The sequence below is a fragment of the Hyaena hyaena genome, unplaced genomic scaffold (genome assembly GCF_003009895.1).
Source record: "Hyaena hyaena isolate Hyena2069 unplaced genomic scaffold, ASM300989v1 scaffold_674, whole genome shotgun sequence".
In the NCBI taxonomy this organism is placed as follows: domain Eukaryota; kingdom Metazoa; phylum Chordata; class Mammalia; order Carnivora; family Hyaenidae; genus Hyaena; species Hyaena hyaena.
The window spans coordinates 238,416-254,216 of record NW_024081309.1 but is presented as its reverse complement, the minus strand read 5'-3'; the positions used below and the strand labels follow the sequence as shown (position 1 = coordinate 254,216).

Genomic DNA, 15,801 nt, shown 5'->3' with positions numbered 1-15,801 from the left:
TTAGAATCTCAGCAGTAGAAGGACAAATTAAGAGATATAAGTAATATAATATTTTATTGTATTTTTAAATATAATTTATTGTCAGTTTGACTAACATACAGAGTATAAAGTGTGCTCTTGGTTTTGGGGTAGATTCCTGTGGTTCATCACTTACATACAACACCCAGAGCTCATCCCAACAAGGGTCCTCCTCAATAATAATGTAATATTCTAAAGAAAACTTAGTTCTCTAGGCTTTTGTATTACTTATTTAACTAAAAACATTGCTTCCTGGCTCACAACTTTAGGGTTCTCATTCTAAGGTTGTCTTACCAGATATAGTTTCCAGAAATTAAGTGAGGAATGATACTTGAAAGTGGTACCATGAGAGTGTATAGTGCTATACTAGTGTCCCCTGCTGGATCCATTTACAAGAGCTAAGAATTTAAAAACTGTGGAGTTTTAATATAAATGGGGCTTTTGGGGGTGCCTGGGTGGCTTAGTTGGTTAAGCTTCCAACTTTCACTTAGGTCATGATCTCACGGTTTGTGGGTTCGAGCCCTGCGTCGGGCTCTGTGCTGACTGCCAGCTCAGAGCCTGGAGCCTGTTTCAGAGTCTGTGACTCCCTCTCTCTCTGACCCTCCCCTACTCATGCTGTCTCTCTCCTAGAAATAAATAAAACATTTAAAAAAATAAATAAATAAATGGGGCTTTGGGATTTTTGTTTGTGTTTTTAACAAAAGGAAAACCTAACTGACAAAGGATTATTGTGTGTGTTAAATGCTATTTATTATTAAAGAAAATAAGATGTTTATAATATTTCTTGTTTCACAGGGTCTATTTGATTTGTAAAGTATATTTTTGTCAGTCACGTTTGTTGACTGAAAAATATAATTAGTTTGTGTGGACTGTCCTTGCTACCAAGAAGCAGAATTATACTTCAGATTGTTACAAGAGAAAAAAAATATATATGTATGTGTGTGTTTGTGTATGTGTGTATGTAGCTGTTAGACTACCAGAGCAATGACCATATCTAATTAGAAAATTCAGTCATGTTCCTCTTGTTTATATTTAGTTGAAGAGATTAAATATGAGCTGGTTTTTTTTTTTTAAATCAGGCTTTTTGTCTTGAGAATAATGGTATTCTGCTACCACATTTGAGACTTATAAGATTCAAATATACTTACAGGACACAAGTACACTCTAATTTACTGTTCTTTAGACATAGTTAGCCATCTTTACTTTCTTAAAGAGGTTAAAATCCTAGTGTGCTTGAAGGTTAAACAGACTCCAGTTCCTTAGCATGTTCAGTGCTCTTCGTGGAGAACTTCAGCCTGTGTTGATAATAATACATGTGTCTATTTAGCTTCATCTAGAAGGATAAAATATGTATGTCCCATCCTTAATATTTTTTAAATCCTTGATATTATACCTTCCTTGTGAATGTCAAAATGCATCTTTTATTTGTTCTTATTAAGGGGCTTGTGACTTAAATAGCCTCTATTCTGTGACTTCCATTCCCTATGTGGGAATAACAAAAATGTGGAAATAAAGTGACCTATGATTCCTGATTGCCAGTAATTAAATTAGGACAGCTCATTTCTGACTTTAGTCCACAAGTTCTTTGGTAAATACATTATCTTATTTTTAAAAAATATTTTACTTAATATTCTTATTGTAATAAAGGTGCGGGTAGTTGGAGTTACCTGTGCAGCCTGCCCATTCCCATGCATGAATGATCTTAAATTTCCTGTAGTTGTGCTGGATGAGTGTAGTCAAATAACCGAACCGGCCTCTCTCCTTCCCATCGCAAGGTAACGTAAAAACTTCCTTTCCAAAATGCACTCATATATCATAATTATTTCAAATAATTTTGCACTTCAAACTCTTACCAACCTTTTGTGAAAATTCCTAGCAATTTAGGTACTAAAGCGATTTTTTTAAAAGAATGCAGAGGGAAATTTGAGGGTGGTAATATGTCAAAATTTTGTTAGATCACAGATTAGACATTTGGGTCACATAATTTTTTTTTTTTTAAGTTTTCGTTTTAATTCCAGGTAGTTAACATACAGTGTTATATTAGTTTCAGATGTACAATACAGTGATTCATCAATTCTGTACATCGTCCTGTGCTCATCACAAGTGCCCTCCTTAATCCCCATCACCTGTTTCAACCCATTCCTGCCACCCACCTCCCCTCTTGCAATCATCTATTTGTTCTCTATAGTTAAGATTTTGTTTCTTAGTTTATCTCTCTCTTATTTTTTCCCTTTCTTGTTTATTTTTAAATTCCACATATGAGTGAAATCATATGGTATTTGTCTTTCTTTGACTGATTTGTTTCACTTAGCATTATATTCTCTCACTCCATCTGTGTCATTGCAAATGGCCAGATTTCATTCCTTTTTTATGGCTGAATAATATTCCATTGTATCCATTCATCAGTGGATGGACACTTGTGCTGCTATTATATCTTGCCTATCGTAAATAATGCTGCTATAAACGTGAGAGGGCATGTATCCCTTTGAATTAGTATTTTTATATCCTTTGGGTAAATACCTAATAGTGCAGTTGCTAGATCATAGGGTAGTTGTATTTTTAACTTTTTGAGCTGTTTTACATGGTGGCTGCACCAGTTGGCATTCCCACCAACAGTGTACGAGGGTTCCTTTTTCTCCACGTCCTGGCGAACGCCTGTTGTTTCTTGTGTTGTTGATTTTAGCCATTCTAACAGGTGTGAACTGATATCTCCTTGTAGTTTTGATTTACATTTCCCTGATGACAGGTCACATAATTTCTAAAGCCTTGATAACACTAGTGCTAGAATTATACTAGGAACTTGCAGGTTTCTCAACTAGATTAAAGGCTCTTCTTTAGTTCTAATTTGAGAACCTAAATCTACTGAAGAATGTTCTTTAGTTGCTTACTTTATAAAGTTCCAGTGTTTGGGTTCTGAAAATAAAATTTATGTTATGAAAGGATATAAACTATATACAGAAAAATGAGTTGAAAATGAAAGTTTGTCTATTAAAATTTAGAAAACTATGAAATCTTCTAAGCTATATCAGCTAATTGAAACATTGTACCTTTAAAGCATCTCTAACTGAGGGATCCTAAAGGCAGTGTAAAGAGTGCTAGACTTGGAGTCAATAGGCCTGAGTTCTAATCCTTGTTCTATCCCCAGTTAATGAGGGGACAGGGTACCAGCTGTCATGATTTGCCCGGGATTTGGGATGTCCTGCATCACGGGAATTTTAGTTTAAACAGGGACAGTCCTGGGCAAACCGAGATGAGTCGGTCACCCCCCACTCAGGAGCCAGGAATGGAGGAACAGTAAAGGCCCTGCACGGAGTATAGAGGAGTAATACTTGTGGAGTACCTACTGTATATTAAATGCATTATGTACTTTACTAAGTCCTTTTAACAGTTATGCAAGGTAGTAACATCCAGGTCATTGGTAAGAGTGCTGAAGCTTGGAGAAGTTAAATAACTTGTTGTATCCATAGAATATAATAGAGTTGAGATTTAGACACAAGTTTTCTACAAAACATTGGATATTTTCCCACAATATCCTACATCAATTTAGAAAGACATTTAGCTCCAGGAACTTAATTTATTTCATCTCTAAAGCAAGAGTTTAAGGCAAATGACTTCTAAGAAAGCCTCTAAGTTTACAGAATTTAAAAGTCATTGTTTCTCAAAATGTGTTCTGCAAAATGCTAATTCCATGCTGGGGCAGGGGGATATTTAGTAAGTTTTATGTAGGAAAAAGTTGTAAAGGATTTTTTACTGAGTAAGTTCAAATCCTTTTAATACATTTATTAGCATTATTAAGCCTCGTTAGTTGCCAGAACTCTTCGGGAACACATGGAAAATAGTGCAGCAAATGATGTCAATGCATGCCTTCTCTTGTTGCTTAGATTAATTTTTGGAATTCTGTTTTTAGGTTCGAATGTGAAAAGCTGATTCTTGTTGGAGATCCCAAACAGCTTCCTCCTACTATTCAGGGTTCTGATGCAGCTCATGAAAATGGATTGGAACAAACTCTTTTTGATCGGCTTTGCTTAATGGTACTACTGCTCAATTCATACAGAATTATCATTTACGTATTATATACTGTGTAGATTGATAGAAAATAAAAATATTAGAAGACCTAGTCCCTGCCCAAGATAATTATAACTGTTTAGGAAGTACCCCTCTTAAAGATAACTAGCACTCTGTAATTTAAGTGCCCTCTTATAGACAGGCGAGAATTCTACCACTGAACCACCCATGCTAAGTGCACTTTTATAAAGTGAATCTTTTCCCCATATACGACTTTAGTAGTGGGTAGTAAATATATTGCTTTTGCTCTAAAATCTAAAAATACTGTATGTCTCTACTATCCATGTCCCCTATTGTAGAGCTGTTGTAGAGTTACGCTTTGCATTTAAAAGAATTTTTTGAATTAATTATATATCTACTATATATATTTTAACATTTATTTTCAGAGAGAGCTAGAGGAGAGAGAGAGAGCGTGAACGGGGGAAGAGCAGAGAGAGAAGGAGAGACAGATCCCAAGCAGGCCCTGCACTATTAGGGCAGAGCCCAACACAGGACTCAAACTCATGAACCATGAGATCATGACCTGAGCCGAAATCAAGAATCTGACACTTAACCAACTGAGCCACCCAGGCACCCCTAATTATTAATACATTTTTAAATAGAGGTGACATTCACATACTATAAAATTAACCATTTTTAAAGTGAATAATTTGGTGACATTTAATACGTTCAAAATACTGTGTAACCACGGGCTCTATTTATTTCAAAACACTTTTATCACCCCAAAATATAACTTTATACTCAAATAGCAGTTTCTCCATTTCCTCCTCTCTCCAGCTCCTGGCAACCATGAGTCTGTTTTCAGTCTGTATAGATATATCTAGTCAGGACATTTTATATCATACAGTCTTACAACTTTCATATCATATACAACCTAGAATGTATATAATATGTGACCTTTCATGCCTGATTTCTGTCACTTAGCATAGAGTTTTTGAGGTTCATCCGCATTGTAGCATATATCAGTACTGTATTACATTTAAAAAAATGCATTCACAATGTACTGCAGCCATTACCCTACTTATTTTATTATCCCAGCAGAAACTTTGTACCCATTAAACACTAATTCCTCATACACTTCTTTCCTGTGTTCCTGGTAACCTCTATTCTGCTTTCTGCCTCTGAAATTTCCTACTCTAGGTGCTTCATGTAAGTACAATCATATGATATTTGTCCTTTTGTGTTTGGCTTATTTACTTGGCATAATTCATTCAGAGTTTGTCTATGTTGTAGTATTTATCAGAATTTCATTCCTTGTTAAGGCCAAATAATATTCCATTGTATATAATATCACATATCATTTATCCACTCATGTATGGATGGATATTTGGGTTGTTTCTGACTGTCAACTATAGTGAATAACGGTGCCATGAACATTGGTATACAAATACCTATTCAACTCTCTGCTTTCAGTTGTTTTGAGTATACACGCAGAAGTGCTGCTACTGGGTCATATAATAATTTTTTTTTTTAATCCATTCTCTTTGTTTTTTAACTTTGTATTCAAATTCCAGTCAGCTAACATACAGTGTAATATTAGTTTCAGGTGTACAATATAGTGATTCATCACTTCCATACATTACCCGATGCTCATCACAAGAGCCCTCACTAGGCCTCATCACCTATTTAACACCCCCCCCCCCCCACTTCCCCTCTGGTAACTACATCAGTTGGTTTTCTGTAGTTAAGACTCTGTTTCTTTTCTTTTTTCGTTTTTTTTTTTTTTTAAACATTTATTCATTTTTGAGAGACAGAGCTCAAGCGGGGCTTGGGCAGAGAGAGAGGGAGACACAGAATCAGAAGCAGGCTCCAGTCTCTGAGCTGTCAGCACAGAACCCAATGCGGGGCTTAACTCATGAACTGTGAGATCAGGACCTGAGCTGAGGTCAGACACTTAACCGAGTGAACCACCCAGGTGCCCCTTGACAGTTTCCTTTGATGAACAAAAGTTCCGTAATTTTGGTGAAATCCAATTTATCTTTTTTTTTTTTTTTTTCTTGTGTTGCTTGTGCTTTTGGGGTCAGATCCATGAAGCTTTGTCCAGTATTATACAGATTTTCCCCACTGTTTTCTTCTAAGAGTTTTATTGTCTTAGTCTTACATTTAACTTAAGATTCTTTAATCCATCTTGAGTTTATTTTTGTAAAGGTTCTTTTTTTCCATGCATATATTCAGTTTTCCCAGCACCATTTGTCAAAAAAATCTATCCTTTTTCCCCATTGAATGGTTTTGGCACCCTTGTCAAAAATCAGTTGACTATGTACAGGTTTCTTTCTGTGCCCTCTATTCTAGTCCATTGGTCTATATTATTTAATTTTTTATGGCTGAATAATATTCCATTGTATGCATATACCAATTTGCTGATCTATTATTACTATTGTTTTGATGCAATATTGTAAATCAAGCTATTTTTATAAGCAGATTAAAATATTACAGCCAAAATAATATATAAAACCTACCAAAAGAAAAATTTTATCAATGTTGCTAGTTTAAATTGAATTTAAGGAGTTATTTTGCTGTTTGAACTTTCAATAATCTGTACTTTTTTGAGAGAGAGAGAATGAGAGAGGAGAAAGAGAGGGAGGGAGGGAGAAAGAGAAGTGGGGCTCACCCAAAGTGGGGCTTGTGCTCATGAACCATGAGTTCATGACCTGAGCTGAAGTCAGATGCTTAACTTACTGAGCCCCCCAGATACCCAATATTCTGTACTTTCTTAACAGAAGAAGACAAATGAAAATGAAACTAAAAGAATGATTAAATTTCAAATAAATGTTTCTTCACCCTTAAGAGATAGTATTTTCTAAAAGATCCTTCTAAGAAGATTTTACATGGATGGATTGATTGCTTTGCTCTAAAAGGTAGACATATTAGTGCTCTCATGCTTTCCCCCTTTTCTTATCCCTTCCCATATTCCTATTTTATTAGTTACATTATTCTTTTTGTTCTATAATTATAATTTGTATAGTTGTTTAGAATCATTCTATATATTTTTTAACTTTCAAAAAAAGTGTTTATTTTGAGAGAGAGAGAGAGTGTGTGCTCACATTCATGGATGTGGGGGTAGGCAGAGAGAGAGGGAGAGAGAAAATCCCAAACAGGCTCCACACTGTCAGCATAGAGCCCTGACCCAAGGCTCAGTCTCACAAACTGTGAGATGATGAGCTGAGCTGAAATCAAGAGTCAGGTGCTTAACTGACTGAGCCACCCAGGTGACCCTAGAATTAGTTCTATATTTAGAAGTTTCTATATCATTCATCTGGGTGCCTTGGACTTCATCCTCATTTTTTTTCAAGAGTGGCTTATAGATGCATACTTTCCTGAGTCCTTTTTGTTTCATAATGTATTGCTTTTAAATGTAAAAGGCATCTTGGCTTATTGAATAATTGCATCAAGTATTACTGTGAATTGTAGGGCCAGCCTGATTATTTTTCCCTTGTAATGATTTATTTTTCCTACCTGGCTACAAGAACTCTTTTTATGACCTTAAAGTTTATAAATTTGCCACAGTATATCTCAGTGTGGAGCTTTCTGCAACTAATCATTCTGTAATGAAAGTTCTCTCAAACTGGAGATTCTTTTGTTTCTTTGTTGGAGGAAAGATTTTTGCTCCACCTGATGCATTCTGCATAGTAGCTTAGTCTGTGTAGGATGCTATAACAAAATATCATAGACTGGGTGGCTTAATCAACAGACATTTATTTCTCACAGTTCTGGAGACTAGGAAGGCCAATATCAAGGTTCCTTCAGATTTGGTTCCTGGTAAGAATGCTCTTCTTGGCCATGTCCTTACATGATGGAAAGAGAAAAAAACAAACAAACAAAAAAAAACAACCCTCTGGTCTCTTCCTTTGCTGATAAGGAAACTAATCTTATCATAAGAACCTCATCCTCATGACCTCATCTAAACCCAGTTAACTTCCAAAGGCCCCGCCTCCAAGTATCATCTCTGTGGGGTTTAGGGCTACAACATAGGAATTGGGGTCAGGGACACATTTGGTCTAAAATACAGAGGCCCCCCAATTATTTTTATATTGGGTATCTTTATCTGTTTCCATTAATGTTACTTTAATTTCATCTTCATTATCTGTGAAGGCTTTCTACTATGTCTGTTCCCCTTACACCGAGTTTGAAGTTGCACTGAGTTTTGATTTGGGTTATAGTGAGTTTTATAAAGAAATTCCATTTGTTCTTTGCTGCCTTTGGTTCTCTAATGATACTGTTTTGAAAATTAGTTTGTTTCCTGAGGATTGAAATTTCCCTTTTAATCTCATTATCTTTTTAAATCTCATTGTCTTTTCGTCACCTCACTTTTGAGATTTTGTTTCACTTAGTTATATTCTGATTATATTCTAAAGCTTGGGTACTTGAGGGAAACTTTTCTCTGTTTCTTGGTTATATTTTGTTTAGGCTGGGTTCTATACTTATCATTTGCATTGTCTTCTTCCTTTATTTTGTTAATTGGAGCTGGGGAAGCTGTAGTATGTTAGCATAGTTGCCATTCCTGTTTGATCTCCTTATGTTCATGCTCTCTCAGATTTGTAATCTGTATTCTCTATTTTCTTAGTACCCTGAAAATAGGGTGTGGGGAGTGGGGTAGGAGTGGGATTGGAATAGAACTACATTAAGAATGTATACTGTCTTTTTTTTTTTTTTGCTTACATGAGCTCTCCCAATTCTAAGGTTTTATTAAATATCCAGTGTCAGGATTCATTCACATGGTTGGAGGTATTATCCCTGTCCCAGACGGGGAATATTCCTGGACTTCAGGTGTCCCCCCAGTTTGATGTTTTATCCTCAGAGCCTTCCCTTTACTAAAAACTGCTCAGTTTACTTTTCCTCGTTCATTACTATTCTTAGGAGCCATTTCTACTTTATGACTTCTAGAGAAGTTAGGAATCTCACCATACAGATGATCCTTGACTTAACAGTATTTTGACTTAACAATTTCAACTTAATGATGGTGTGAAATTGATACACATTTAGTAGAAACTATCCTTTGAATCTTGAGTTTTGATGTTTTCCCCAGGCTAATGATATGCTTTAGGATCATCTCTCATGACGCTAGGCAGTGCAGCGAGCACAGCTCCCGGTCAGTGACATGATCATGAGTATAAACACCCTGTACACTTACACCCATTTTTGCACCCATACAGCCATTCTGTTTTTCACTCTCAGTATCGTATTAAATAAATTATATGAAATATTCAGTACTTCATTATAAATTAAGCTTTGTGTTGGATGATTTAGCCCAATTACGTGCTAATGTAAGTATTCTGAGCATGTTTAAGGTAGGATATGCTAAGCTATGATGTTCCATAGTGTAAGTGTATTAAATGCATTTTCACTTATGATGTTTTCAACTTATGATGAGCTCATCAGGATGTAACCCCGTCATAAGTCAAGAAAGATCTGTACTACATTTCTCCCTTCCACTTTAGAATTCTGTTTCTTTCTTGACAAGCACTTTATAAACTTTACGGCACTAAGTTGGCTCTAAACCTTTCTTTGGTGCATGGCTACTGAATTTTTCCTTTGCTGTTGTTTTTAGTATTTTGTTGTAGGTGTTTCTTTAGATATTGGAGAACAGATTCTGCAAGGCAACGTTACTCTACCTTTTTCAGAAGTTTCCCCTTACACTGAGTTTCAAGTTGCATTGTTTTGAATTAAGTTGTACTCAATTTTGTGAAGACTCAAGCTTTCAATGATCTTGAGTTATTAATTGTAACTGAATTGAATCATACAACTTTCTACCCCTTCCATGATAAGTAAGTGTCCAGATTCTTTTCAATCAGACCTTTCCATTGGCTTTTTAAAAATCTCAATTTAAAAACTTATTTAAATTCTTAAAACATTTTTAAATAGTTAACCTAGTCACATGATTCAAAATGCAAATTCTAAAGGAACCACAAAGTAGAGTGAAAACTTTTACTCCTGTCCCCCAACCACTCAGTTTCTTTCCCCCAAAGCACTGTCATCTTTTTCTTGTATTCTTCTAGCGATAACTTATGCCAGTGTAAGCAAATACATAAAATATTTTCCCCTTTTGCAAATGCTACCATCCCATGCATGCTGTTTCGCTCCTTGCTTTTTCACTTATCTTTTGTCAGTGGCTTTTAAAATATGACATAGATTATTGAGGGAATCTTAAAAGGACAAATAGGGGCGCCTGGGTGTCTCAGTCGGTTAGGCCTCCGACTTTGACTCAAGTCGTTATCTCCCGGTTCGTGGCTTTGAGCCCTGCGTCAGGCTCTGTGCTGATAGCTAGCTCAGAGCCTGGAGCCTGCTTCAGATTCTGTGTCTCCCTCTTTCTCTGACCCTCCCCTGCTCACACTGTCTCTCTCTCTCTCTCTCAGAAATAAATAAAAACATTAAAAGTTTTTTTTAATATAAAAGGACAAATAAAAGATAGACTGAAAAGTGGATTTATTTACAGAATGTAATGGAATTGGATTTACAAAATGGAATATATAAAACAGTTAAGGTGAATGAACTTGATCCACATAGGTAATTCTTATAAACATAGTGGAGGTTGAAAGAAGCAAGGTACAAAGGGATACAAAGTATAAAATACAATTTATGTGAATTTCAAAAATACAACAAATAATGTGTATTATTCATAGATACATGCCTATGTATTAGACATGTAAAGCTTACATGGTAATGCCATAAAACACATTCAGTATTGGAGCTATTTCTAGAGAAGGTGGTAGAGAAAATAGAGGAGTGTGAGGGGTAGCTATCTATGTCACATTTCATGTTTTAACAAAAAAAAATCTGAAATAAAATGACTAAATACTAATGTCAGATCTGTGTGGTACATACATTGAGTATCATATTTTTTTTTGCTCTTCTGTATATTTGAACTCGTTCAGAATTAATTAAAAGAAATAAAAATAATATCTATTATTATAGAAAGTGTGGAAACTACAGAAAACTTAAAGGTTAAAAAAAAATCTGTAATAACCTCAGTGCCCCCAAGAGAAAATCCTTTGTAATATTTTGGTATCATTCCCTCTAGCTTTCATCCTAGGAGTGTCTGCATATATCAAACATATACCCTCTAAGAATACATATGTTTGATATATGCTCACACAATGGAATATCATTCAGCCATCAAAAAAGAAGGAAGTCTTGCCACTTACAACAACATGGATGTACCTTGAAAGCATTATGCTAAGTGAAATAAATCAGAAAGAGATAAATACTATATGTTATCACGTATATGTAGAATCTATAAAAAAGCTGACCTCATAGAAACCAAGAATAGAATGGTGGTTCCCAGGAGCTGAGAGGTAGAAAGGTAGGAAAAGGGAGGTGCTGGTCAAAGGGTATAAATTTACAGTTATAAAATGAATACGTTCTGGGGGTCTAATTAACTGCATGATGATTATAGTTAATAATACTATATTATATACTTGAAAATTGCTAAGAGAGTAGATGTTGCATATTCTCACTATTAAAAAAGAAATGGTAATTATGTGATGTGATGGAGGGGTTAGCTAATGCTATGGTGGCAGTCAGTTTGCAATATATAGTATCAAATCAATTCATGGGACACCTTCAACTTATACAGTTATGTTGTACTTATACAATTGTGTTATATGTCAATTATATCACAATAAAACTGTAAAAATATATGTGTATTTTTACATAGTTGAGACCATACCATATAGTTTCTATCTTGCCTTTTATAAACTTTGCATTATAATAAATCATTTCCCTGTGTTATTACTAGCTTTGTAATCATCACTTGTCACAAATATTTTAATCACCAAATATTATGTGAATATACCATAATTTAGTCATTTCTCTAACATTGTTTCCCATACTAAAGAGTGGTCCTTTGAATTTAAAAAAAAAAGATCCTGGGGCGCCTGGGTGGCTTAGTCGGTTAAGCGGCCGACTTTCGCTTGGGTCATGATCTCGCGGTTCGTGGGTTTGAGCCCTGCTTCGGGCTCTGTGCTGACTGCCAGCTCAGAGCCTGGAGCCTGTTTCAGTCTGTGACTCCCTCTCTCTCTGACCCTCCCCTGCTCATGCTGTCTCTATCTCTCTCCTAGAAATAAATAAAACATTTAAAAAAAAAATTTTTTTTTAAAAATAAAAAATAAAAATAAAAATAAAGATCCTTTGAGCATTTTTATATTTTCAACATATTTTGTATTTTTGGCAGAGGTTTCACATGCCCAGCCACTTAGACTCATCCACAAACTTATGCCCTAAATAATACAGAGCACTGTTTTTTTCCTTACTGTTTTTCACCCGTAAAAGATACCTTGTCTGTGTGATCATTAATCCTAGCTTTAACTATGTATTATTATTATTAGAGTAACTTGTAGTTATTCAAAATGTTCAAATAATGCTCCAAAACCTTTTGCAAATAAAGAGCATGCTCTAGAAGAGCCCTAGAGTAGATAGAATATGGACTTCATGATGCACTAACAAAATTGGAACCTTCTTTGAATATTCAGACTGAAAGATGGTTTGTGCCCAAGGAAATTAATGAACTATCAACAAGTCTTTCTAATGTTTTAAAAAAAATTTTTTAATGTTATTTATTTTTGAGAGACAGAGACAGAGTGCAAGTAGGGAGGGGAGAGGGAAACGGAGACACAGAATCTGAAGCAGGCTCCAGGCTTTGAGCTGTCAGCACAGACCCCAACGTGGGGCTTGAACCCACAAACCATGAGATCATGACCTGTGCTGAAGTCAGACAGTTAACTGACTGAGCCACCCACTTGCCCCTCTAAGATATTTTTTTTAAAGATTCCTTTTCAATCTAGTGTCAGGCCACTCCACATACATTATGAAGTCATAATGTTAGGTGCCAAACTTACTAGATAGTAAGTCTAACATTTGATATGCTTTCTTCTTTATAATTTTGTGGTATAATAGTAAGTTACCATGAAGATATTTTTAGTAATTAAATTTTTTTATTTATAGTCTATTCTTTATGGTTGTAATTCATTTACTAAGAGCACAATTGCACAAATGTTCAATATGTTGATGTTTAAAAATTTTTAAATACTATCTTTTTTCCCCCTAAGGAAAAAAAATGCTTTAATTTTTTTTCTGCATTTAAATTTCTTAGGGTCATAAGCCAGTTCTGTTGAGGACCCAGTACCGTTGTCACCCTGCAATCAGTGCTATCTCTAATGACCTGTTTTATGAAGGAAACCTCATGAATGGCGTTTCAGAAACTGAGAGGAGCCCTTTATTGGAATGGCTCCCAACTCTGTGTTTCTATAACGTTAAAGGACTGGAACAGGTAAATGACATTAATGAGACTCAACATGGTTTAGTTTCCGGGTTTAATTTTATTGTTGTTGTTTATATGGTTTTCTTGGTTTTCCGTAGCCTTTCTGGGAAATATAATTTAGGCTCTGTTTCGTATTCCAGATTGAAAGAGATAACAGCTTTCATAATGTGGCAGAAGCTGCTTTTACACTCAAGCTGATTCAATCACTGATTGCAAGTGGGATCGCAGGCTCAGTGATTGGGGTGATAACATTATACAAATCCCAGATGTACAAGGTTTGTGTTACATATTGATACTTAAATATTATAACTTTTTGTTACACTATTTGATAATCACATTTATTGTAGTTGGGTTTGGTACTTAAAAAATTTTCAGGAGTGTAACATTTTTAAAAGTTTTAATTTTTGTGTGGTCTGGCTTTTTTTCTGTATAATTAAATGTAAACCTAACAAGGTCTAATTAAATTCAGTTTACAGCTGTTAGGGCAAAAATGCAAATAAACAAATTAGAGGGAAGAAAATACAGTGTATGCTTTGTGTTTTGGGCCAGATGGGATTCAATCTTTGTTTTTCAAAATGTTCTTTCATTATTATTTCATTTTATTAATAAATCCAAAATTGATAGCAGATATTAATGTACACAGAAACCATTTACTTCTAACTAGTTTTTACATTTTTCTTTTTTAAAAAAAATTTTCCATCTGTTTTATTATTAATCTATCAACTCTGAATTAGTATGAATTCCCCAGCAATAGATAAATCATCACTTTTGATTTGGTTTCCTAATTTATATTGTCATTTAGTTATTTATGAATCATTTTAGAAACTACCAAATCTGTGTGAATCATTAAAAGAAATGAAAATTATCCACTGCTAGTTGCTGTGAATAGGTTCAGGGCTTAAGTTCTTCATGGTCCCTTCCCTGTATGGTCTCTTCTTTCCTCCACAGCTTTGTCATGCACTCAATGCCTTGGACTTTGATCATCCTGATATTAAAGCTGTGCAGGTATCCACAGTAGATGCTTTTCAGGGAGCTGAAAAGGAGATCATTATTCTTTCCTGTGTAAGGACAAGACAAGTAGGATTTATTGATTCAGAAAAAAGAATGAACGTTGCATTGACCAGAGGAAGGAGGCATTTATTGATTGTGGGAAATTTAGCCTGTTTGAGGAAGAATCGACTCTGGGGACATGTGATCCAACACTGTGAAGGTAAAATAAAAACATGTTTAATTCAAGTGTTTTGAATTAAAAATGACTCTTGAGTTAGCGCTTGGAGTGGTTCAGGTAGGACTAGCTCTGAATTTGCCACTGTGTGAGATGACTGAAATATCGTTGTCTCACGTTTTATCTCTTTCTAAGGAAGGGAAGATGGATTACAACATGCAAGCCAGTATGAACCACAGCTGAACCATCTTCTTAAAGATTATTTTGAAAAACAAGCAGAAGAAAAACAGAAGAAAAAGAGTGAAAAAGATAAACCTCATTCACAAAAAGTCATGGCATAGATCATTTGTATTTATATAAATTCAAATTCACTTTACACTATATATTTTTTATTATATTTTTATTACCCTAAAACATTGTTATTGATAAAGCTTTATAATATTTATATAACATTAAATTAACTACATATAAAAATTTGTTCTTCGAAAAAATATAGTTATATTCAGATAGGCAGATGTTGAAGGTAATATAAAATCTTACTAATAAAAATATATTTTTTCTAAAACTTATGGTTTCTTTTTGCTAAAGGAATAAGTTTTACAAAGGGCATGGAAAATACCAATGTTACTTAAAAAATAAGTAAATATCTCAAAAACTCATCTATTAGAACATGGCTACACAGTTGTATCAATACAACCCTTTCTGAACTACAGCTCTATCAGAATCTTTAAAAAATAAATATATTTCATGCCCTGTTACAAGTAAAAACATATTCACAATAACTTTTTAGAAATATAAAAAGAAGAAAAATATTAAAAATTCACTCCTGGAGATAGCAGTGGTCAGTACATGGCCTTGGCCAGCACCCAGCACCATACCTGGTATTGTAGGTGCTCAATAAGTAGCCATTGGTTGAATGAACAAATGAATGAGTGAAAGACTACCTTTGGCTCATTTCCTTCTAGTCTTCTTCCTATGCATTTATTCACATGGTAGTTATTAGTATATAAAATATATAATGGATATAAATTTTTTATTTTGAATTCTTTTTAATACACATGTATAGAAAAGTGTACAAATTACAAGTATACAGCTAAGTGAATTTTCATAAAGTAAAATCTTTGTAATCAGCACTCAGATCGCAGTTGGAACATAACTAATATCGTGGAAGCCCCTTTGTGTCTCACTGCTACTATACTTTCACCTTCAGGGTAACCAGTATCATAATTTTTAGAAACATAGGTTTGTAATGCGTGTTATCATGTGCAGGCTTTTGGACTTTGTAGATATGGAATCA

At 34.7% G+C, this 15,801-nt stretch overlaps 1 protein-coding gene across 1 annotated transcript in view; it reads left to right on the top strand.

Annotated features, from left to right (window-relative positions):
- The window catches only part of ZGRF1 (zinc finger GRF-type containing 1), an 89,480-nt gene extending 74,471 nt beyond the window's left edge, over positions 1-15,009 (top strand). The window contains exons 23-28 of the mRNA XM_039217256.1: positions 1,666-1,793; positions 3,926-4,049; positions 13,172-13,348; positions 13,480-13,614; positions 14,288-14,549; positions 14,700-15,009. Of these exons, the coding sequence (XP_039073187.1) occupies positions 1,666-1,793; positions 3,926-4,049; positions 13,172-13,348; positions 13,480-13,614; positions 14,288-14,549; positions 14,700-14,845 (972 nt within the window). The 3' untranslated portion in view covers positions 14,846-15,009. The remainder of the gene's footprint in view (positions 1-1,665; positions 1,794-3,925; positions 4,050-13,171; positions 13,349-13,479; positions 13,615-14,287; positions 14,550-14,699) is intronic.
- Positions 15,010-15,801: the final 792 nt, after the last annotated feature.